The following is a 21,651-nucleotide window of genomic DNA, read 5'->3' on the forward strand; positions in this document are numbered from 1 at the left end:
GTTGTGTGTCATCCGCATAGCTATGGCAATCTATGTTATGTTCTCTGATTATGTCGCCGAGTGGTAACATATAAAGAGAAAAAAGTAATGGACCTAAGCAGCTTCATTGAGCAACCCCGTAGCAGTTCTCATGTTTCTTGGACCTATGGTCACCTAAACTAACATAAAACTTCCTTCCTGTGATATATGATTTCAGCCAGTTCAATACACTATCCGTGAACCCAATAAGCTTTTCCAGTCTATTGATGTTGTGATCAATTGTATCAAATGCTGCACTGAGATCTAACAGGATAAGGATAGAGACTTTATTTGCATCAGAGTTTAGTCTGAGGTCGCTAATTATTTTGGTGAGAGCAGTTTCAGTACTGTGATATTTCCTGAAACCTGACTGCGAGACTTCCAGGATGTTATTTTCTTTAAGAAAATAATTTAATTGGACTAAAACTATCTTTTCCAGTACTTTACTAATAAATGGAAGGTTTGATATTGGTCTGTAATTTGCAAGTAGACTGTTATCCAATTCAGAAGGAACCCTAATCTCTTAACAGGTGTTGCAGCTGTTCACTGGGTTACACCTCCACAACCTCCTTCATTTAGCGTCCATAAAGTTGAACCCTTAAACAACCAATACAGTTCAGTCAGGTCCTGTATTTTAAATCTACAAGACAGGCTAGTTTATACCCCAGTTATATAATACAATTATAATATTCATTCATCTTCTATGACCCTTGAGTGAAATTACTCCTTAATGGAAGGGTTTCAACATAGTTTTTCACTGGAATCTTGACTGAAAACGTTTGAGAATCAATCCTTGTATCTGATTTTCCCATCAAAGCTGTCTGTTTATGAAACAGCAACTGTGCTTGAGGGTGGCAGGATCTAAACCTCCAACCTCTTGAGCAGCAATCAAAATCTCTAACCACTTCGCTATGCCTAAACTAATGAATTACCTTTGATATAAAAACATACACACATGTAATTTCCCCGACAGGATTGGCATTTGACACCCTGTTCCTATGACCTGAACATAGGAACAGCATGGATCCATGAACTTGCTGTAGCAGATCACCATGATTCTGTGTGTGTGTCAAAGAGCTTAACTACAGTGCGTGTTCCTGTACGTGTGTTTGTGTGTGCTTTGGCATGTCTGAGTTCAGAACACGTCCAGTTCATGAGTCTCCTCTGATCTCTGTGTGTGTCTCACCTTCCTGACGAGCACCCAGAGCAGGTCTCGCTTGTACAGGTTCCGGCCCCGTGCTGTCCCAGCCTCCCAAGGCTGCCTCCCCAGCCTCGTGCTGTCCCAGCCTCGTGCTGTCCTGGCCTCCCACGGCCTCCTCCCCAGCGTTGAACGTCATGATGTGGATGACGTCTGTCGAGTCGTCAGAGCTCCTACTAATGAAGGTGGTATCTGTAGCCGGACCCAAGTTGGTGTTGTTACTGGAGCTGTTACCAGTGCTGTTACCAGTGCTGTTACCAGTGCTGTTACCTGCAGACAAGGTGTGGTACCAGCTCCGCAGCCTCAGCGCCCAGCCGGGCAGGAAGCGTGGCAGGTAATCCCACAGATCCCGGCAGCGCAGCCCGTACACCACGGGACTGGCCGACTGCGACACAGAGAACACCAGGAAGTTGAGCACCCGGGCGAGGAGCCCGAGGCGGACCCGAGAGATGATGACCACGAGGGGCAGGATGTGGAAGCTCATCTGCAGGGCGTGGATCAGCGCGGTGCGGCGGACCCTCCTGTTGGACCTGGTGAAGTGTCCGGCCCGGCAGCTCTCCATGGCGAGCAGGGCGTTGCTGAGGAGGATGAGCAGCACCAGGAGACCCAGCAACACCAGGCTACTCAGCCGCGACGCCCAGCCCTCCAGCGCCGTGGAGCACTCCTCCTCCAGCACCAGTGCCCCCTCCCAGCCCAGCCGCGCCCCAGCCAGGGCGGTGAACAGCACGGGACTGAGCAGAGCCAGGAGCCACACCACCACCATGACGGGCCTCTGAATGCAGCGTACCAGCGCCCGGTAGTGTAGCGGCTGCAGCACGGACAGGCAGGCGTTGAGCGCCATGAGGGTGAGGTTCATCATTGCTCCGCGCGCCGCCACTACCTGGAGGTCGAACACGAGCCAGCAGAAGAGGCGTGGCGCTGGGACTCGGGAGGCCCGGACGGAGTGGAGGATGCAGCCGGCAGCGTTGAAGGCGGCGATGCAGGTGCAGTGCTGGCAGAGGAGCAGGAAGGAAGCCTTGGAGCGCAGCTCGTGCGTGTGCCTCACCGTGACAACGATGAGGTAGCAGAAGTACCCCGTGGCGAAAGACGACGCTCCGTGCACCGCCGCCTTCACAGAGTCCAGGACACGCATGCTATCTGGACACAGCATCGCTGGGGGGGGGGGGAGACCTTTCAGTTGATTACTAGCTGAGTAATAGGTGGCAGGATAGACCACCCTTCCTTTCTCACCTGTGTCTGAGTCCTCCATCCTGCTAGACGTGTTGTTCCACATCCCCGTCACAGAACACCGGAACTCTGGAACTCAGTCCTAAAATACAATAACTCAGTCAAACTTAAATTGTGTAGCCCTTTGGCAGTATCACATAGGACTTCACCAGTGGGTGGCCACAGATCAGCTCAGAAAACCAAACATCAGTCATCCCCTCTACCAGAGAAACATCAATCATCCCCTCCACCAGAGATGGTTGGTGATGAAGAGAAGTCCAAAGCTCCACACCAGCAGAGCATTGACAGTTCTAAAACCCAATCAACACAGCCCAGCCATGACAACTAAATACCCCACACACATTTACATACCCAAGACTTGGAGAGAATCTTCTAGTACCTTCTCCACCGTCACACTTCAACCGACAAAACAAAAAGAAGAAAAGAAAGCACACACACAAACACACAGCCAGCAACAATTTAAACTGTCTATGTACGTCTATAAAAGTATAGAGACACATGCAATGCTCTTGTCCCCTGTCCTCTGTCCTGGACTCTGCAGGGGATAGATGACGACCCTGACACCCTGGCAGCATGGAGATCCTCCAAGGCTTGTGTCTGTCTGGGGGAGACGACACAGCAGCCAGGCTCTCGACGGGCTCCTCCCTCCAGGCTCCTCATCCGCTCCTCCCCCCAGCAGGCTCCTCCCTCCAGGCTCCTCATCCGCTCCTCCCCCCCAGCAGGCTCCTCCTTCCAGGCTCCTCATCCGCTCCTCCCCCCAGCAGGCTCCTCCCTCCAGGCTCCTCATCCGCACCTCCCCCCAGCAGGCTCCTCCCTCCAGGCTCCTCATCCGCTCCTCCCCCCCAGCAGGCTCCTCCCCCCAGCAGGCTCCTCCCTCCAGGCTCCTCATCCGCTCCTCCCCCCCAGCAGGCTCCTCCCCCCAGCAGGCTCCTCCCTCCAGGCTCCTCATCCGCTCCTCCCCCCAGCAGGCTCCTCCCTCCAGGCTCCTCATCCGCTCCTCCCCCCCAGCAGGCTCCTCCCCCCAGCAGGCTCCTCCCTCCAGGCTCCTCATCCGCTCCTCCCCCCCAGCAGGCTCCTCCCCCCAGCAGGCTCCTCCCTCCAGGCTCCTCATCCGCTCCTCCCCCCAGCAGGCTCCTCCCTCCAGGCTCCTCATCCGCTCCTCCCCCCAGCAGGCTCCTCCCCCCAGCAGGCTCCTCCCTCCAGACTCCTCATCCGCTCCTCCCCCCAGCAGGCTCCTCCCTCCAGGCTCCTCATCCGCTCCTCCCCCCCAGCAGGCTCCTCCCTCCAGGCTCCTCATCCGCTCCTCCCCCCAGCAGGCTCCTCCCTCCAGACTCCTCATACGCTCCTCCCCCCCAGCAGGCTCCTCCCCCCAGCAGGCTCCTCCCTCCAGACTCCTCATACGCTCCTCCCCCCCAGCAGGCTCCTCCCCCCAGCAGGCTCCTCCCCCCCAGCAGGCTCCTCCCCCCAGCAGGCTCCTCCCCCCAGCAGGCTCCTCCCCCCAGCAGGGACGGGAGGGTGGAGAAGAAAGCAGCTCCGCTCTTTTAGATAAGAGGAGCACACACACACACACACACAAAGCCACAACCACACACACACAATCGCACACACACTCCAAGCCCTCTCCACTCACCGTTGTTAACAAGCACGTATGATCGGTGAGGTATTGAGTGTGTATGTATATGTATGTAGCTGTGTGTGCGTGAATGTGAGTGTGTCTGCTTATCTGGTGGAAAAGGGGGGTCGCAGCGGCCAGCTTCCCTCCAGATTCATGTCAGTGTACAGACACTCCTTGTATGCTACCTTACTGCAATGTGAACTGGCGCACATGCACACAGGACATATTCCTATTTGCAAGTAGGGTTTCAATTAAAATAAAATATTTTAAAGGATACGTTCATGAATATGAAAATCTACAATAATTACTATTTAATAGTCATTTATTAGTCATCAGTAATTTTTTATTTATATATACAGTATAAAAGTGGTATTGAAAATGCGCAAACATGGCCTGTTAATGCAACAGCATTTAGGTTTTCAATCGCAAAATATAACAGTAGTAGATTAATATATGTTAAATTCCCTAACTCATTCATACTTGCTCCTCATGTCTCTTCCTGGAAAGTGGCTCCTAAGAAGTGAATGAGTGACATGACTTCATGAGGCCATAGCTGTTGCCTAGCAGCTATTTGAAAGGAAAGAAATTCAGATTCACAGAAAATAACTTATACTCTTTGTTCACAGTCTCTGTCCGTTCTACAGCTGCTAGGCAACAGCCTTGCCGTGTGCTTGTTAGGGGTCATAGCATATATAGCATAACTAAACTTCGATCGATACTGACAACGCTGATGCACTGGGTTTAATATACCACGCAATGTGTTTTATATATGTAATTGCAACTAAAACACAAACTTAAATCCGAACATTTAAGTTGTTTAATGCAGGAAGACTAGAAGGAGAAATACGGTTGTCATACAGAACAAATGAAAAAAAAAAAGATGGGTAACTGGAAGAAAAACTGAAATAATTTTTTCGACGTGTGATTGCTTAATTATTCTTTACAAATGATGAATTGGTTGATGAATCCTCTACAAAGGCTTCAAAAACATTATGAAAAATACGTCAGATGTCAAACATCTGTATCAGGCCCAATCAGAACCAGTCATAACCAGTGCGATCCAGCAGAAACCAGTCAGAATCACCAGGGTCCAGCCAGAACAAGCAGGAACCAGTCAGACCCAGTCAGAATCAACAGTCTGAGATGACCTGTCCTCACTTCAGTCTTCTTCCTGAGTCTCGTTTCCAGTCTCCTCTGCCGTTCCCTGGATCTCTCTGGACCCCAGACCCCTTCCTCAGACCAGCCAGCTGCTCCCCTGGGAGGTTATGGCTGGGGTTGGGGTCGGCATCCCCCTCCTGGCCTCCCTGGTCCTCCACGTAAAGCCACACCTGAGTTTCAAGGTTAGGAGTAGGGCTAGGACCAGCCCCAGAGTCAGGACTAGGGCCAGGGCTAGGACTTGGACTAGTCCCAGAGTCAGGACTAGGGCCAGAGCTAGGACTAGAACCAGACCCAGAGTTAGGGCTAGGCCCAGAATCAGACCCAGAGTCAGGACTAGGGCCAGGGCTAGGACTAGAACCAGACCCAGAGTTAGGGCTAGGCCCAGAATCAGACCCAGAGTCAGGACTAGGGCCAGGGCTAGGACTAGAACCAGACCCAGAGTCAGGGCCAGAACCAAGGCCCATGTCTGAGAGTGCCAGGCTGACTGCGTCAGCAGTGCGGGGCTCCGTGGGGCTCCGCGGGCTGCCTCTCCTCCTCCGGCTCAGCAGCTTCTGCAGCTGCAGCTTGCTGGTGAAGAACACCTGCCTCCAGCCCAGCTCCCGGGCCAGGGAGCACACCTGGGGGGAGGGGGGCCCACAGCTGCTCAACACGGCCTGCGCCCAGAACTCCTCCGAGTCACACACCTGGAGGGGTTGGGAGGGGGGGGGGAGCAGAGGGGTGGAGGAGAAGGGAGGAAAGAGAAGAGGGTGAGGAGGAGCAGGGGGGGGGAGAAGAGGGGTGGAGGAGAAGGGAGGAAAGAGAAGAGGGTGAGGAGGAGCAGGGGGGGGAGAAGAGGGGTGGAGGAGAAGGGAGGAAAGAGAAGAGGGTGAGGAGGAGCAGGGGGGGGAGCAGAGGGGTGGAGGAGAAGGGAGGAAAGAGAAGAGGGTGAGGAGGAGCAGGGGGGGGAGCAGAGGGGTGGAGGAGAAGGGAGGAAAGAGAAGAGGGTGAGGAGGAGCAGGGGGGGGGGTGGGGGCAAGGAGGAACAGGGTGAAAAGGGGAGTGTTGTTAAACATGGAAGAGAAAAGGAACAAGGTAGTTGCAGGCAGAGACCTAAAATTATATTTAAAATTATGCTATTATCTTGTAAAGTAGAGACCACTAACCACTGGATGACAGAATCTGCTAAATGTTAGTGATTTGTAGGGGGGGGGGTGTAAGAGCCACTTTTGAGAGATGAAAGGAGGTAGAAAAGAGGTTAAGGCACAAAAGAACCATCGAATATATATATATAGATTGACCTGAAGACGAATCTCTGTCTTTGTCTCACACACACACAGCCGAATGCCCTCTGACCTGTCTCAGCCTTCGCGAAGTGAGTCTCAGTCTAGCGATGTCCTCGAGCTCCAGGTGGGAGAGGATGCACAGTAGCAGTGCGTCCGGCATCCGCTCCAGGAAGTCAAACTCGCCTCGACACAGAGCCTGGCTATAGCGTAACGTTTTCTGCCCGTACACGACCCTCACTTGGCCTGAGCGGAAACAACAGTTCTGGTTTTATTCATCTACGGACGACTAGTATGTGCATTTGTTGGTGAACATGGATGGTTGTCGTGACCCGAACTTTACCCTGAAGTCGGCTGTCTTCCAGGAAGTCTTTATGCTGCATCCGAAGCTCGCCCGGTCTAGCGTTCCGGAACTCACTTCGCAGGGATATCTTCCACGACCTCCAAATCACCTGGAAGAGTTGTGTTTATGGAAAAGAGAATGCAGCAAAGTTGCTAACTAGTCTTAATTTTAAGTAATGTTAATGAACGACTCAAGATTGGGACTTTTAACCACTCATGTTGAATGTGAATTAGCTACCCCAGACAAAAATAAAACATGTATATAACATCGGCGACGAAACGTCACCAACATACTAACCTCGGTTTTGGTGACAGTAAACTGGTAATAGTCTTTTGTAGGTGCAGGTCCTTGTCCGTCAATTTCAAATAAACTGTCTCCTAATAAACACGCCATCTTGAACGCTTTACTTGGTTGCCGTGGTAACGACGAGGCACAATCGATGTCCGTTCTTCGAATCTGCATTCAGCTGAGAGAGATAACTATAGAGGAGAGCGCACAAACCGGTGTACGATTGAATCATGCATGAATATATTTAGTATTGACAGGCAGGGCAAGTTCCGGCCATTAATTTGCACTTGCCCTGCCTGTCAATACTAAATATATTCACTACTCTACTAACTACACAACAAAGTGCCAGATCTTCGCTTCTAACCATGTTGTTAACAAAGGGGTTATGTAGCTAGACTAGCCATGTGACGTTAAGGTCGGGGTTAGAAGGGAGACAGACAGGGCAAGGCCGTACAAACATACATTAGCACACTGAATAGGCTACGTCTTTATACAACACACCGAGGTAGGCCTCGGTGTGTACCCTCATTACTGCAGCAACAAGACAGTATGATTGCCGATGTGGCGGGTGAGTTCTGTAATAAATGTATTTGGACCTGTCCTACTGACAGATACAAGCTGAACCACACACACCTGTCCTACTGACAGATACAAGCTGAACCACACACACCTGCCCTGATAGATACAAGCGGTAACAAACAGAACAGAGAAGCAACGCAACAGACTTTAAGGACAGTGGAGGTGACACTGTACATTACATTCAATGTCTAATTTTTTGCTCAAAAACGTAAATCGGGCTTACCCATTTTCTTTTGTTGATTTGCATTGATAGGACAAGACTGTTAAATTCACTGTATTACCCAAGAAAAAACCTAACCATAGGCCCATATGTAGTTAAAAATCTTTAATATATTTATATATGTACACATTGACTTACATAATCATGTCGTTATGAGTAAATTGTAAAATCCATTGTTAGTGATTGGTGGCACAAGTTAACCTATTCCCTTTCAGAGCCAGGTCTGTGTGAACGTGTTGTACCTTGCCTGGATAGGTAACAGTAGTGTACAGGTGGTGCGCAGGGGCACAGGCCTCCACCTGTACTCCCTCACGATCCATCTGAGATTACAGAGAGGAGGTAGAAAGCAGGGGGGGGGGGGGGAGTGGGAGATTAGGTAATCTAACGTGCCTGGGATTACAGTAGGCCGAATAACAGCCTGGCAGGTATAGGATTAAAGAGGAGAAGGAGAAAAAAATCTTCAACCATCTCCATCTTCTACCTTCCCTCACCCCCCCCCCCTCCCCAGCCACCTTCTTATTATATGACAACTGTAATCTATGATCTCTCCCCCCCCCCCCCCCCCCTCAGAACTCATCCAGGTTCTCTCCCTGTACAGAACCATATGGAACCCCTTGTGTTTGTCCACTCACTTATAGATAACGTACATAAAACATGATTACAAAGGATGATATGCACAGAGAGTATACAGTCTCATAAACAATGTAATAATATATATATATAGAATGTGTCTATCGTTCCAAGGGCATCTTTCCAGAATAGTCCTGTAGTTCATAGTGTGGTTGTTTCTGTCCAGTGTCCACAAGCATAGTTTTCTTTTCCTTTTTCTTCGTCTTTGTGTGGTGATCAGAAGTGTGTAGTAAAGTCACTGGCGGCGGATGTGCTGAGTAGGTGCTGTGCATGCTGCCCTCTGGTGGCGGAGGCTGGGAGGTGCGCTACAGGAAGGGGTTGGTGGAGGAGCCCCCACTGGGGAAGGAACCTGCTGGGGCTCCCGCCTGGAGGGAGGGGGGGGGGGGGGGGGGGGGGACGAGAGAGAGAGGAAAGAGAAAGAGTAAGCGATCAGGAGAGAGATATATTCTGCTGTACTTTCTATAAGCACCATCAACAGTATATGCTGCTTTGAATAAAAGTGTCTATTAATTGAATAACATGTAAAAGGTGTGCTTACCATAAAGGGGTTATTGGTCAAGCCAGGCCCTGCCATTGGCTGGCCATAGGGGGCGATAGAGGGCTTAGTGTGCCCATAGACTGGGTATCCTGGACCTGGAGAGAGGGAGAGAAAGATAGAGGAGGAGTGGGAGGGAGAGAAAAGGGGGTGAGAGAGAGATGCAGAGATACATTAGCAACCAGTAAACCTGTTTCTCCACGTGTGACGCTATGAGACCTGCTGCATTCTACTGCCCCCTGCTGGTGTTGCACAGCAACTACACAGACAGAGGAGGTGGAAGGAAGGGGGGGGCACACTAACCATTGGGCGGGGGGTGGAGGGTGGAGGGGAGGGGTGGAGGAGGAGGAGGAAGGAGAGAGTAGCAGGGAGAGGGTATCGGGGGCACACTAACCATTGGGCGGGGGGTGGTAGTTCCCGGGGGGGCAGGGGGCCGTGCCGGGGAAAGGCTGCTGGAAGGTTCCGCTGAAGCTGGTCGGGAGGCAGAAGGAAGAGGAGTTCCCGAAGCCAGCGGGCATGCTCATAGAGCCGGTACCGAACGAAGCTGCACACACACACACGCACAGAGGGACAGAGGGACACATGCACACAGAGAGGGAGAGAGAGAGGGAGGGCGAGTGAGAACTGAGAGACACTCTTACCACTCTTTCACAGCTGGATCTGGTGCACTGACACTAACAGGATTTACACACACACACACACACGCAATCATACACACACACCTGCTGCTGGAGCTCTGCCATTGGTCTGGAAGGGGTTGGTGGCCATCTCCGTGGCAACAGCCACGGCAACAAACGGGTTGGTGGACGGAACAGCTGGAAGACACACACACGTTACCGTCACCTGAAGAGGCTGTGGTTCATAGGACAGTGTTTTGTTCCACACACACACACACACACACCCTCACCTCCGAAGCCCTGTTGCATGCTGGGAAGGACAGGCTGGGTCTGGGCAGGAGAGCTCCCCAACACGGCTCCAAACATGTTCCTAAACACACACACACGTGAGTGTGTCTGTACGCATACAGCATACGCATACACATTGTGTGTATATATAGGTGTGTGTATATAGATGTGTGTGTGTGTGTGTGTGTCTCACCCCTGCACGCTGCTCCCAGTAGGAGCAGAGGAAGACAGCATGTGTCTATAGGTGTGTGTGTGTGTATGATGTGTGTGTGTGTGTCTCACCCCTGCACGCTGCTCCCAGTAGGAGCAGAGGAAGACAGCATGTGTCTATAGGTGTGTGTGTGTATGATGTGTGTGTGTGTGTCTCACCCCTGCACGCTGCTCCCAGTAGGAGCGGAGGAGGACAGCATGTGTCTATAGGTGTGTGTGTGTGTATGATGTGTGTGTGTGTGTCTCACCCCTGCACGCTGCTCCCAGTAGGAGCAGAGGAAGACAGCATGTGTCTATAGGTGTGTGCGTGTATGATGTGTGTGTGTATGATGTGTGTGTGTGTGTCTCACCCCTGCACGCTGCTCCCAGTAGGAGCAGAGGAAGACAGCATGTGTCTATAGGTGTGTGCGTGTATGATGTGTATGATGTGTGTGTGTGTGTCTCACCCCTGCACGCTGCTCCCAGTAGGAGCGGAGGAGGACAGCATGTGTCTATAGGTGTGTGTGTGTGTATGATGTGTGTGTGTGTGTCTCACCCCTGCACGCTGCTCCCAGTAGGAGCGGAGGAGGACAGCTCGTTGTCCAGCTCGGCCAGGGCAGCGTAGCGGTCGCCGGCAGAGCTCCCCTGCTGGGCCTGCGCTGGTACTGCACCCGCCATGGAGGGGATGGGAACGCCCCCGCCTACACACACACACACACACACACACACACACACACACACAGAATACACAAACAGTCAAATCATCAGGCAGGTTTTACTCATACATCTCACAGAATAGACTGTCCAGTTTCCTAGACTGTATCAGGTCGTATGAGGTGAATGTGGAGTGGATATGTGAGGGTGGGGGTACCTGAGGTAACAGAATGTGAGGGTGGGGGTACCTGAGGTAACAGAATGTGAGGGTGGGGGTACCTGAGGTAACAGAATGTGAGGGTGGGGGTACCTGAGGTAACAGAATGTGAGGGTGGGGGTACCTGAGGTAACAGAATGTGAGGGTGGGGGTACCTGAGGTAACAGAATGTGAGGGTGGGGGTACCTGAGGTAACAGAATGTGAGGGTGGGGGTACCTGAGGTAACAGAATGTGAGGGTGGGGGTACCTGAGGTAACAGAATGTGAGGGGGGGTGGGGTGCCGTAATGAGATGGAACTCCGGAGTTGCCAAACGCCTCAAAGTTGGCAAAGTCTGCTGCCCCGGAGTTAGCCTGAGTTGCTATGGCAACGGAAAAGGAACACAGGACGGGTCACATGACAGGAAATGTAACAAGGACAGTGATTACACAGCGATGACAGTTTCAGCGACACCAAAGGGGCGCTCACATGAGACGGCAACCAAAAAACTCCACGAGCACCACGACCCCCACGAGCACTCCACTGTGTGTAATCAAACGTCCCGTCACGGCTGGTTCATGACTCGGTGCGGACGCCACTGGCCCAGCCAGTACATTAGTACAGGGTTCTTGCAGGTTTCAGCAAGTCAAATTTAAGACCTTTTTAAGACATTTTAAGACCATAAAGACTGAAATTTAAGACCTACACGATGCATTACCCCAAAAAATATTCTAATCAAAGAAATTCTGAAAAAAAAATCATTTTATTTCAATGAATTCAGTCATTGAAAAAGTATAAATGTATTTTTACAGATAAAACAATCACATTAGTAATTTTTTAACCAACAGCGGAAATCGCTGTGAGCTAGCCATGTCTCGTTGAAAGTACACTTTCCCATTTTCCACACGTAGCCGAACTTTAACAAACTCTGAGGAAGCGCAGACGTATTTCGCGGGCAGGTATTGCATTTATAACAGGATTTGTAGTTTTATCACCGTGTACATACCAACACCAATATCCCCCAGAAAGAACTACAACACACCGAACCAACCTTCTGAGGGCAGCGTTCTGCTGGTTTCGTTTGTAGAGCTCCGCTTTGTAGGCTGCGACTCAATACTTTTTTTCTACTTTGTCATAACTTTCTGCGGCCAGCGGTTCTGGAAATGAACGAGGGTAAAACCTTTTTTAGACCTGACTAAATGAAATTTAAGACCTCGGATGAAAATATGGCTGTTTTTAAGACGTTTTAAGGCCTTAAATTTAAAGTTCCGAATTTTAGACTTTTTAAGACCCCGCGGGAACCCTGTTAGTAGCAGTCCGAATCAGAATGGGATTTATTCGTCATGAAAGTTTGCACAGACAAGGAATTTGCTTTGGCAGGAAGGTGCATACAATAAACATATACCTCAAATTTAAATATGAATATAAAATTTAAATATGTGGACTATCTATACTGTCACCAGTTCTTGGTAACATGCAGGAGACATTTTGGGGTGGTAAATAACATGGACAAGCTAGTTTTAACTTCCTGATTTGTACAAAACAGGAAGTACGTATAAAAGCCCGACTGATATATCTGCGGGCCGATATTATCGGCCGATATTGAGCATTTTCCAAACTATCGGTATCAGCATTTATAAGTTTAATATCTTAAGTTTGTATTTTTATACATTTTATTTATCAGAAACTGCATTAACATTATTTTAGTGAGGAAATAATAACAGGAGTCAGATGGCTAAGCAGTTAGGGAATCGGTCTATTAATCAGAAGGTTGCTGGTTCGATTCCTGGCCATGTCAAATGACGTTGCATTCTTGGGAAGGCACTTAACCCTACTTGCCTCGGGGAATGTCCCTGTACTTAGTCGCTCTGGATAAGAACTTCTGCTAAAAGTGACTAAATGTAAACTACAAATAACTACTGTTAGGGAAATCAGTTCGTTTTGTTACGCGTTTCTGGATTTTTAAAATATTTTTTTATATTGGCCAATATTGGAATATCAGATTTTTAAATCACCAAATATTTGTATCGGTATCGGCCTTAAAAATCCTTTATCGGTCGGGCTCTAGTACGTATAAAGATATTAACAAAAAAAGGGCAGTTACGTTGCAGTACAGAAGCCTTCCGATTAACATGCCAAACTGGTAAATGACATGAGGCTGTTCTTTATAATTACCATTAGCAATGCTAACAGGCATTTCAGATCACCACTTCCTGATCTCTCTCGCTAACTCACAGCTACGCAAAAGAGCTTTAAAAAAAAGAGAAGCAGTTCTTGACCTAGCGAAGCGCAATTCTTTTTAGCATGTCTCATGTGAACCTCTATTTGTGTAACATCTCCGAATAAAACTGGCAACTACCAGAAAAATCAACTTGCATTCCATTTCTCATAAAACATGATTTGGTGCTCCTTTATAGGCCCCACCCACATCTTACCTGATTGTCTGGGGAAATGTGCAAAGTTGGCGAAGTTAGCTGAGCCTGCCGCCTGATTGGTCGGGGCGGCGAAGATGTCACCGCCCAGGTCTGACAGCAGATCAAACTTTTTCTCCTGAACAATGGCACAGGCTTTGGAGCGACTAATCCCAGGAGACTAGTGGGGAGGGACAGACAGAGTGTGTGAGTGGATACACATGTGTGTGTGTGTGTGTGTACCTGTGTGTGTGTGTGTACCTGGCGAGGGGGGGTCTTGTTGAGCTGCAGGGTCTTCAGAGGAGGGACCTCTGGGGTACTTCCTGTGCTGCTGGCTGAGGAGCCCGACACGGACGCCTGGACACTGGACAGCGCCCTCGCCTGGTCTGGAGGAACATACCTGCACACAGGCACACATTTATATATATACACACATACATACAGACACACATATGTACACACACACACACACTGCTCACCATCTCTTCTTCTCGTACTTCTCCTGGAGAAACTCCTTCACCTTCTGAGGCTCACGGAAGTCCGGGATGACCAAGGTCCTGTCATCATACAGGCCCAACCAGATGTGTTTACACACCTGGGGGGGAGAGGGGGCAGAGAGAGAGAGAGAGAGAGATAGGGAGAGGGGGGGAAGGGAACAGAGAGGGGGAAGGCAGAAAAGACAGTCATCAAGAGAAGGAATGCAAATAAAGTTTAGACTGATAAACTACAGACAGAGAGAGAGAGAGAGAGAGAGAGAGAGAGAGAGAGAGAGAGAGAGAGAGAGAGAGAGAGAGAGAGAGAGAGAGAGAGAGAGAGAGAGAGAGAGAGAGAGAGAGAGAGAGAGAGAGAGAGAGAGAGAGAGACAGAGACAGAGAGACAGAGAGACAGAGACAGAGACAGAAGTGAAAAACTGACAGAGAAACTACTTCGGAGATCTAGGTAGAGAGAGAGAAGGAATGAGTCAAAGAAACCACTGTCTATACATGCAGGGGAAGTCTATACATATAGAGGGAGTATATAGATGTAGAGTGAGTCTATAGAGGGAGGGCTGACATCTGTACCTCGTTGCTGTGTTTCTGTAGGAACTCGATTTCCTGTTGTGTGAATGTTGTCATTGAGATGGACTTCACTCTGTGGGGGGGGTTGAGACCTCGTCTGGGGGGGGGGGGGGGGGGGGGTCAGATAGAAGAACAAACTGTTAATCAAAGATCAACTCATTTTTTTGTAACCGTCCTGTGCTGTCTGATCCTACAAAAGCTGATCAGAAAGTGGCTGCTGCTGCTTGTAGTGGTGGTAAGGGAGTCGTTCAGAGAGTCAGACAAGGAGTCATTCAGAGAGTCAGACAAGGAGTCATTCAGAGAGTCAGACAAGGAGTCATTCAGAGAGTCAGACAAGGAGTCATTCAGAGTCAGACAAGGAGTCATTAAGAGAGTCAGGGCGACAGTGAGATGATAACATCCAGCACTCTGCTTCAAACTGCTCTTCAGAGTGACTACACAAAACACGCTGTTCTGGCTGGGGTTCAGTTCGGTCCTGAACCCCACCGAGTGTTCCAGTCAGGAGAAGAAATTGGCCGGCAGGCACCGAACTAAAATGTCATTATTGATTACCCCCAAGGAGAGGAAGAATGGGGGGATGAGACGGGAGGCCGAGGCCGATGTTTTTGGCCTGAACTTTTCCTTGCAAGTCACGCCAGACATGCAGTCCTGGGCGTCCTTCCAGGAGAAACTAGCGTCCGAACACCTTTCTGAGAAACTAGCTGTTTCAAGTCGTTTGCGATCTATTATTCATACAATAACGCGCCTTTCTCTGGTGTTTGTTGCCGTTTGAGGTTTCTGTTGCGTTCAGCTGGGAGTGATTTTGTGATGTGGACATCGGTCTCAAAAGCTGCTTTTATTCAAGATTGATAAAACGCAACATGTCCACATCGTTTGGGGAGTGAGACACGAGTACGAGTTGGCGTGGACGGTGACGGATAGATCTAGACAAAAGCGACGCGCTCCAATTCACTGTCTGTCACAATACATCTATGGATGAAGTGATGAATAATTGATCACCGAGGCTAACCACCTATCCTCCGTTTCCCACATGACTGTTACGATTACGGTTCTTGGTCCACTCCTCTTTCCGCTCTTTAAACCCGGTTCACTCTACAAGTGGTTAGATCCACCCAACGCCACTTTGCTTATCTCAGGGCGTGAGTGTGTGAGAGCGTATTGCTATGTCAAGCACCGGATGTCCAGCTCTGAAGATAAAAGTTCATCTGCCCCCCCGTGACTGGTTCGCCGGTAAAGCGGTGACGTGCTGTTTTGAAACACTGATCAAATATTTGCCCGTTTTTACATCAGCGACAAACTGTTCACAAACCGTTGTGCAAACCTTGAACCTCGGCGAGCCATTGATGTTGTGTGAGAAAATCCCCCGGACCAGTCGTCAACACGAAACTCTCTAGTACAGCTAGTGCTGTCCCGACCCAACACACATTTCTTCGTAAACAAAGCATGCGACCCAGCCCTTTCCTACTGCCGGCCTCGAGCTCACGATTGCGTTACCTGTCCTGTGGTGAGTTGCTAGCTTTGCTGGCTAACGATAGCGGGATCCCTCGCATACAAAACATACGTTATACTTGACGTGTTTACACCTGAGTAGCTAATATATAGACGGTATTCCCAGCGCGGTACTTACAGTATTCCCGAACAGGTGGTACAAACGAAAGATCCCACTGTCATGTTGGCGTAAGTCGGGCCGCGCTGATCACAATCAAAGCACTTTCTATTCGGCGGTTGGCTCGTCATCTCGCGCAACATCTTCAGATGAGTCTCCTCTTGTTTTCGCTTCGCACTCGTCGCCATGACCGAAACGATGGGCTACAGACAGCGAGAGAAGTTTATCCCGGACTTGGGTGGGGAGGTCTTCGGCGGCAGTCGGCTCGACGGCGGTAGACACCTATCTGGGAGGTCTAGCGGGGACGGGGCTTGCTCTTCTTCGTGGAGGGTAGAGATGCGGTCTACCCCTTCGATGCTCGGCTGCCACCTACTGGCGAGGAATGGTTACTTGCGTTTCTTATCTTAGTTCTCAGTCCCACGACTGTCTAGTATCTGCCAATAGTGTATTCCTTCCTAAATCAAATTAAAGACATTCAACGATCTTTTTCTTGAATGCGTTTTATTCGTATTTTACCATACAAATACCGTTCTGTAAAAAAACAGAACATGTTATTAAGGAGAAACAATCTCTCCAGGGCAGAGATTTGGAGTGACACAGACCATTGTGTGGTCATGTTTTAAGATGCAAGTGGTGTTCAAGTCTGGGGTTAGGCACAGCTGTCTGTGCAGGTGTCCGCTGACAGGGGCGTGATGAGAGACAGCCTTGTGTTGGCTGGGGGCAGGGGGGGGCAGGGGGGGCGGTGTTGCTGTATTAGCAAGGGAAGGAAGGCAGGAGGGGGGGGGGGTCTGTATTGCTGTATCGGCTGGGTTGGAAAGGAGGCAGGCCAGCGTTGGATGAGCTAGGCTGAGTGAAGGAACAGTCTTCTCTCTGTCCTCCAGACCCCTCTCTCCTTCCTCCTTCCCCCCTCCCTCCGCCTCGCCTCTCTTCCTGCCTCACGACAGCACAGACAAGAGGCACTGATCTTCCAGTATTCAGGACAGGCTGATGCCAGGATTCCTGGCAGCATAGGTGATTTATAGATCTGGTGATCATCCACACCACAGCCCGGATCTCAGAATCTTGTAAACAAGTTCCCATTTTCATCCCGCAGTACCAACCCCCCTCCACTAGGGGGCAGCATCACTTAGTCCTGGGCCTCTTTACTGTGCTGCTGGCAGGATGCCCAGCCTCAGCAGGCTACAGGAACACAACACAGGGTCAGATACATCAGAGCATGGTTGGAGCCTGAATTCAGGATTTTGCCAAAGACTGCTTCGCTGGAATTGTTGTAACGAAAATAAACTCAAATCATTACTGAAGATCCTCTAAAAGGGTTTGCACAAATTTTCTCCGTTTGAGGAAGAGGTTTTTAAGAGGTTAGGAATGTGTGCTGGAGGGTTGCTGTGGTGACGAGGCTCACCTGCTTTCGCTTCCTGGTTACGCGGAAGAAGTCCTCCATGCGAGTCTGTCTGCTCTGGCCAGAGGCTTCCTCCTGCTCCCTCTCTCTCCTCCTCCTCTCCCTCGTCTGACGAAACCTCTCCAGCCGACCACGCACTCTGTGCTCCCTTAAAAAACGTTTTTGTATTGTGTGTGGAAAAAGTTTTGAAAGGTTAAAAAATGAAAAATAAAAGAAGTTTCTAAAGGTTGAAAAAAAAGTTTCTAAAAGGTTGGAAAAAGATTTTCAAAAAAAGTTCTGAAAAAACATTTTCGAAAGGTTTCTGTTTTAGATTTTTCTGTTCTCTCTCCGCTCCTCTCCTCCTTTCACTGTGTGAAAAAAAAAGTTTGGAACACAAAAAAAATTGTGTTGTGTGTGGAAAGTTTCTAAAGGTTGAAAAAATATATATTTTTAAAAGTACTGGGGAAAAAAGGTTTGCATCATTTATGAGTACTTGATGAGAACTCTACCATACTGTACTGTACTCTGCTCTGCTTTACCTCCCAGGCAGTACCCAGGACCTACTTGATGTGTTTCTGGTGGCACAGGAACTGGACCAGCGCCTCCTCATCAGGCTTGGTCCAGGCCAGGCCAGGGGCCTCTGTCTGGGGGGCTAGGAGGAACAGCTTCCTAGCATCCTGGTAACCCCACGCCATGGGCACTGGATGGGTCTGGAGGGGGGAAGGGAGAGAGAGGGAGAAAAGGACGGGAGTTCCAGTGATTGTGATAGAGATAGAACAAGTGATGATCTGGATTTCTGACCCCCCCCCCCCCCACACACACACACACACACACACACACACACACAGCGTACCTTCCTGTTGATGTGCTGAACCAAGTTCTCTATGGAGCGGTGGGTCTGTATCAGAGACAGGGCTCTCTTAGGACCCAGGCCTGTTATCTTCTCACAGTAGTCACAGCCCAGCAGGATACACAGGTCCACAAACTGGAGCAGAAACAGGAGGGGGAGGAACCAGGAACAGAAGACATAATATCAGACAGTTCCAGACTAGAGCAGGTAGATGCTGGTGTGAGCCAGCAGGGGGCTCACCTCCTTCTGGGAGAGGCTCAGTCTGGCCAGCAGTTTCTCCAGGGAGAACTCCACCACCTCACTGAGAGAAGAAGAAGAAGAAGATGATGCTGCTGTGTCAGTGTCACAGTGTCTGTGGAGTGTGTGAGGTGTGGAAGGGTGTGTGTGTGTGTGGAGTGTGTGAGGTGTGGAAGGGTGTGTGTGTGTGGAGTGTGTGAGGTGTGGAAGGGTGTGTGTGTGAGGTGTGTGTGAGGTGTGGAAGGGTGTGTGTGTGGAGTGTGTGTGTGGAGTGTGTGGGGTGTGGCAGTGTGGAGTGTGAGGTGTGGAAGGGTGTGTGTGTGTGGAGTGTGTGAGGTGTGGAAGGGTGTGTGTGTGGAGTGTGTGAGGTGTGTGTGGGGTGTGTGTGTGGAGTGTGTGGGGTGTGTGTGTGGAGTGTGTGTGTGGAGTGTGTGGGGTGTGTGTGGAGTGTGTGGGGTGTGGCAGTGTGGAGTGTGAGGTGTTTGTGAGGTGTGGAAGGGTGTGTGTGTGTGTGGAGTGTGTGAGGTGTGGAAGGGTGTGTGTGTGTGGAGTGTGTGAGGTGTGGAGTGTGTGAGGTGTGGAGTGTGTGAGGTGTGGGGTGTGTGGAGTCTGGAAGGGTGTGTGTGGAGGAGTGTGTGAGGTGTGTGTGAGATGTGTGTGGGGTCTATGTGGAGTGTGACAGACCCGTTTTTCTTGGCGCTGAGCTGGCGGATCAGGACTGTTCCTCCGAAGGCCAGCGTGTCCATGTCCTCTGACGCCACGGCGTCCACAACACCCCCCTGCACCAGCCTGGCACACAGAGCCTCTCCCTCCCCCGGAGCCTAGGGGAGGGGGGAGGGGGGATTTATTGAAGATGTTGTCCATTCAATGTAGACTGCCTAGGCAATCAAGCTAGAGCATCCATGTTGGCTCAACTACAACATAAGGAGATGAAGACTACGGCCTCCATGTTGGCTCAGCAGGGCTACGGCCTCCATGTTGGCTCAGCAGGGCTACGGCCTCCATGTTGGCTCAGCAGGGCTGTTTGCTGGCTCACCTGGATGATGGGAACCCCCATGAGCTGCAGCAGCTGGAGACAGTCGCGAGTCTGACTGGAGGCTACACACACACACACACAAACAGTGCGTGTATTCATTAAGCAGATGTTTTTAGCAGATGCTTTTACGCTTTTTTTAAGCAACACACAGAACAGGGGGTATTTGAACCTGTGACCTCTAGATCTACAGTCAAATACTGTAAGAAATTGAGTGTGTATGTGAATGTGTAAGTGTGTGTGTCAGTCTTACCTGAGCCGGAGCGATTGGGGAAGCTCCACCCTGCAGCCTGGGCCCTCCTCTCCAGCTGGACGGACACACACACACAAAGCAGGTTAGGACACAAAGACCGAGCAAGGCTGGTCAAAGCAACATCAGGTTTAGATCATTAGGGTAGGCCTGGATCAGTAATGTAGGCACAGGGCAGTAGGACGGGTCCAGGCTTACATCAGGAGAGCACTCACCACAGCTCTCTTCTCTGCTGGGGGAACTCCGTCAAACACAAACACGGGCTTGATGTCATGTTCCAGGAAGGTTAGAGTCCGGAAGAACAGACCTGCTAAGGGACTGGGGGGGAGGGGGAGGGAGGGAAGGGGATAAATTACAAGGGGGGCAGTTAAGGTTGGAGGGGGAGAGAGGGAGGAGAGTGGGGGAGAGAGAGGAGGAGAGAGAGTGGGGGAGATAAGAGAGGAGGGTGAGATGTTGGAGGGAGAGATATTCCATAACCTTGAGGCGGGAAAGGAGAGTCTGCACAAACTGTCAAGGACCAGCATACAATCTGAAGAGACCAGGAAACAACACAAGACAGACGTGCTCCGCTATCTGGCATTAAACGAAATTATGGCTAACAGTTAAAACAAAGCGATGAAGTAAATAAAGAGTATTTTGGTTCGTAAAGAAGAACTCTCATTCGTTCATTAACTTACCCTAGCTGCTCGAGACCAGGTACAGCCGCTCGAAACTGGTTGAGAATGATTGAAGTGTCCACGGCGATGACCTTGCCTGCGATTAAATCCAAATGAACACGATCACATTTTACTGGTTGTTGAGATCAGCTGTTAAGGGTACCGTAAAAGCTTTCAGGTGCTGCAGCTTCACAACTAGCTCATTTACGTTAGCATAGGAGTTAACGAGTCAAACTGTCAAACATTGAGATGGGTAGCTTTACCTGTGTAATCGCTGATGTCCTTATGCGTAATCGCATCAGGTGCTTCGGAGCGAATCAAGTCTGCCAACTTTAAAATCCCCATTTCTTTCTGACGTTAAGGATTTGGCTATATCCACACGACAGTGATACGTATTTCCGGAAGAAATAAATAAATAAACCTTTGCTATTGTTGTGCCATAGTCACAAGAAACTTGGTTTGAAATAGTGAAAATGTATATATGATATCAAAGTTTGGCGTTTCATTGCGCATCCACGAAAAGTTGTGAAAATAAATAAATTCAGAACTGTTAGAAAACCTTGTTCAAAACCTGTTTACCATTCCTCAAGACTGTAGGCGTGGCTAATCACGTTTTGATCTCGACAGCTCCACCTATGTCATACAAACTCAGCCAGTCAGGCACAGCAATGGTGCAAAAAAAACAGAAGACGAGGTCGAAGTCCTGCCATCTTCCATTCAGATGGTCACTGAATGATGAGCTACAAAATGCTTTGCTATCTATATTACTCCTGAATAAAATAGTTAGCGCAACATTACACATGCAACGTTAAATGCCACTCTCAATGCTAGGGCTAGCACTCTGAATACAATGGTAAATGATGACTGTGTAGGGTTAGCTATTGCCAAATGCAATTATTTTATTATAATTATCTTTGAGTTTGAGTTGAGGTTTTGTTGCAGTTGCGCCTGTTGGGGGTAGAACTACTTACGTGGATTTTTTCAAATTGGTTATCGGAAATAGCTAAACATTGCTAAATAGTTAGCCTAGCTAATGTTAGCTACTACTACCCAAATCCGTTCGATTCGTGATAGCTAGCTAGCTACTTTACTGTGTGAGTTAGATAAATCTTACCTTCGTAATTGTCGAAGTTGCTCGAAACGTACAATTTGAATCCCT

General features: G+C 49.7%; 4 protein-coding genes across 8 annotated transcripts; all 4 read right to left on the bottom strand.

Moving 5' to 3' along the window:
• Positions 1–1,129: 1,129 nt before the first annotated feature.
• Positions 1,130–2,486, bottom strand: LOC134036814 (uncharacterized). The gene is made up of 2 exons (XM_062481916.1): positions 2,447–2,486; positions 1,130–2,368 (listed from the first exon to the last, which is right to left on the bottom strand). Exons 1-2 carry the CDS (start codon positions 2,463–2,465, stop codon positions 1,170–1,172), a joined length of 1,218 nt encoding a protein of 405 aa, XP_062337900.1. The 5' UTR covers positions 2,466–2,486; the 3' UTR covers positions 1,130–1,169.
• A 1,899-nt stretch (positions 2,487–4,385) lies between these two features.
• On the bottom strand, positions 4,386–7,335 carry fbxo36b (F-box protein 36b). Of its 5 annotated transcripts, none has more exons than XM_062481201.1 (6): positions 7,116–7,335; positions 6,819–6,927; positions 6,549–6,721; positions 5,610–5,899; positions 4,922–5,447; positions 4,386–4,553 (listed from the first exon to the last, which is right to left on the bottom strand). In XM_062481201.1, the coding sequence occupies exons 1-5, from the start codon at positions 7,278–7,280 to the stop codon at positions 5,213–5,215; spliced, it is 972 nt and encodes a 323-aa protein (XP_062337185.1). In that variant the 5' UTR covers positions 7,281–7,335; the 3' UTR covers positions 4,386–4,553; positions 4,922–5,212. The 5 variants fall into 5 exon arrangements, with proteins under 5 accessions (XP_062337185.1, XP_062337184.1, XP_062337183.1 ...); XM_062481200.1 differs by having other exon boundaries at positions 4,922–5,489; XM_062481199.1 differs by having other exon boundaries at positions 4,922–5,561.
• A 660-nt stretch (positions 7,336–7,995) lies between these two features.
• On the bottom strand, positions 7,996–16,476 carry agfg1b (ArfGAP with FG repeats 1b). The gene is given in 13 exon segments (XM_062481147.1): positions 7,996–8,900; positions 9,074–9,168; positions 9,465–9,614; positions 9,793–9,885; positions 9,978–10,057; positions 10,721–10,865; positions 11,284–11,311; positions 11,313–11,395; positions 13,449–13,605; positions 13,686–13,824; positions 13,904–14,019; positions 14,486–14,579; positions 16,110–16,476. Coding segments are annotated over 13 exon segments (1,407 nt in total). The 5' UTR covers positions 16,277–16,476; the 3' UTR covers positions 7,996–8,840.
• A 111-nt stretch (positions 16,477–16,587) lies between these two features.
• Positions 16,588–21,081, bottom strand: zgc:110269 (probable flap endonuclease 1 homolog). Its single transcript, XM_062481148.1, has 11 exons — positions 20,756–21,081; positions 20,514–20,589; positions 20,052–20,154; positions 19,840–19,894; positions 19,590–19,651; positions 19,238–19,374; positions 18,557–18,617; positions 18,320–18,451; positions 18,031–18,176; positions 17,491–17,635; positions 16,588–17,267 (listed from the first exon to the last, which is right to left on the bottom strand). The coding sequence occupies exons 1-11, from the start codon at positions 20,835–20,837 to the stop codon at positions 17,211–17,213; spliced, it is 1,056 nt and encodes a 351-aa protein (XP_062337132.1). The 5' UTR covers positions 20,838–21,081; the 3' UTR covers positions 16,588–17,210.
• Between the last annotated feature and the right edge of the window lie 570 nt (positions 21,082–21,651).

Source organism: Osmerus eperlanus, chromosome 16 (assembly GCF_963692335.1).
Source record: "Osmerus eperlanus chromosome 16, fOsmEpe2.1, whole genome shotgun sequence".
Lineage (NCBI taxonomy): Eukaryota > Metazoa > Chordata > Actinopteri > Osmeriformes > Osmeridae > Osmerus > Osmerus eperlanus.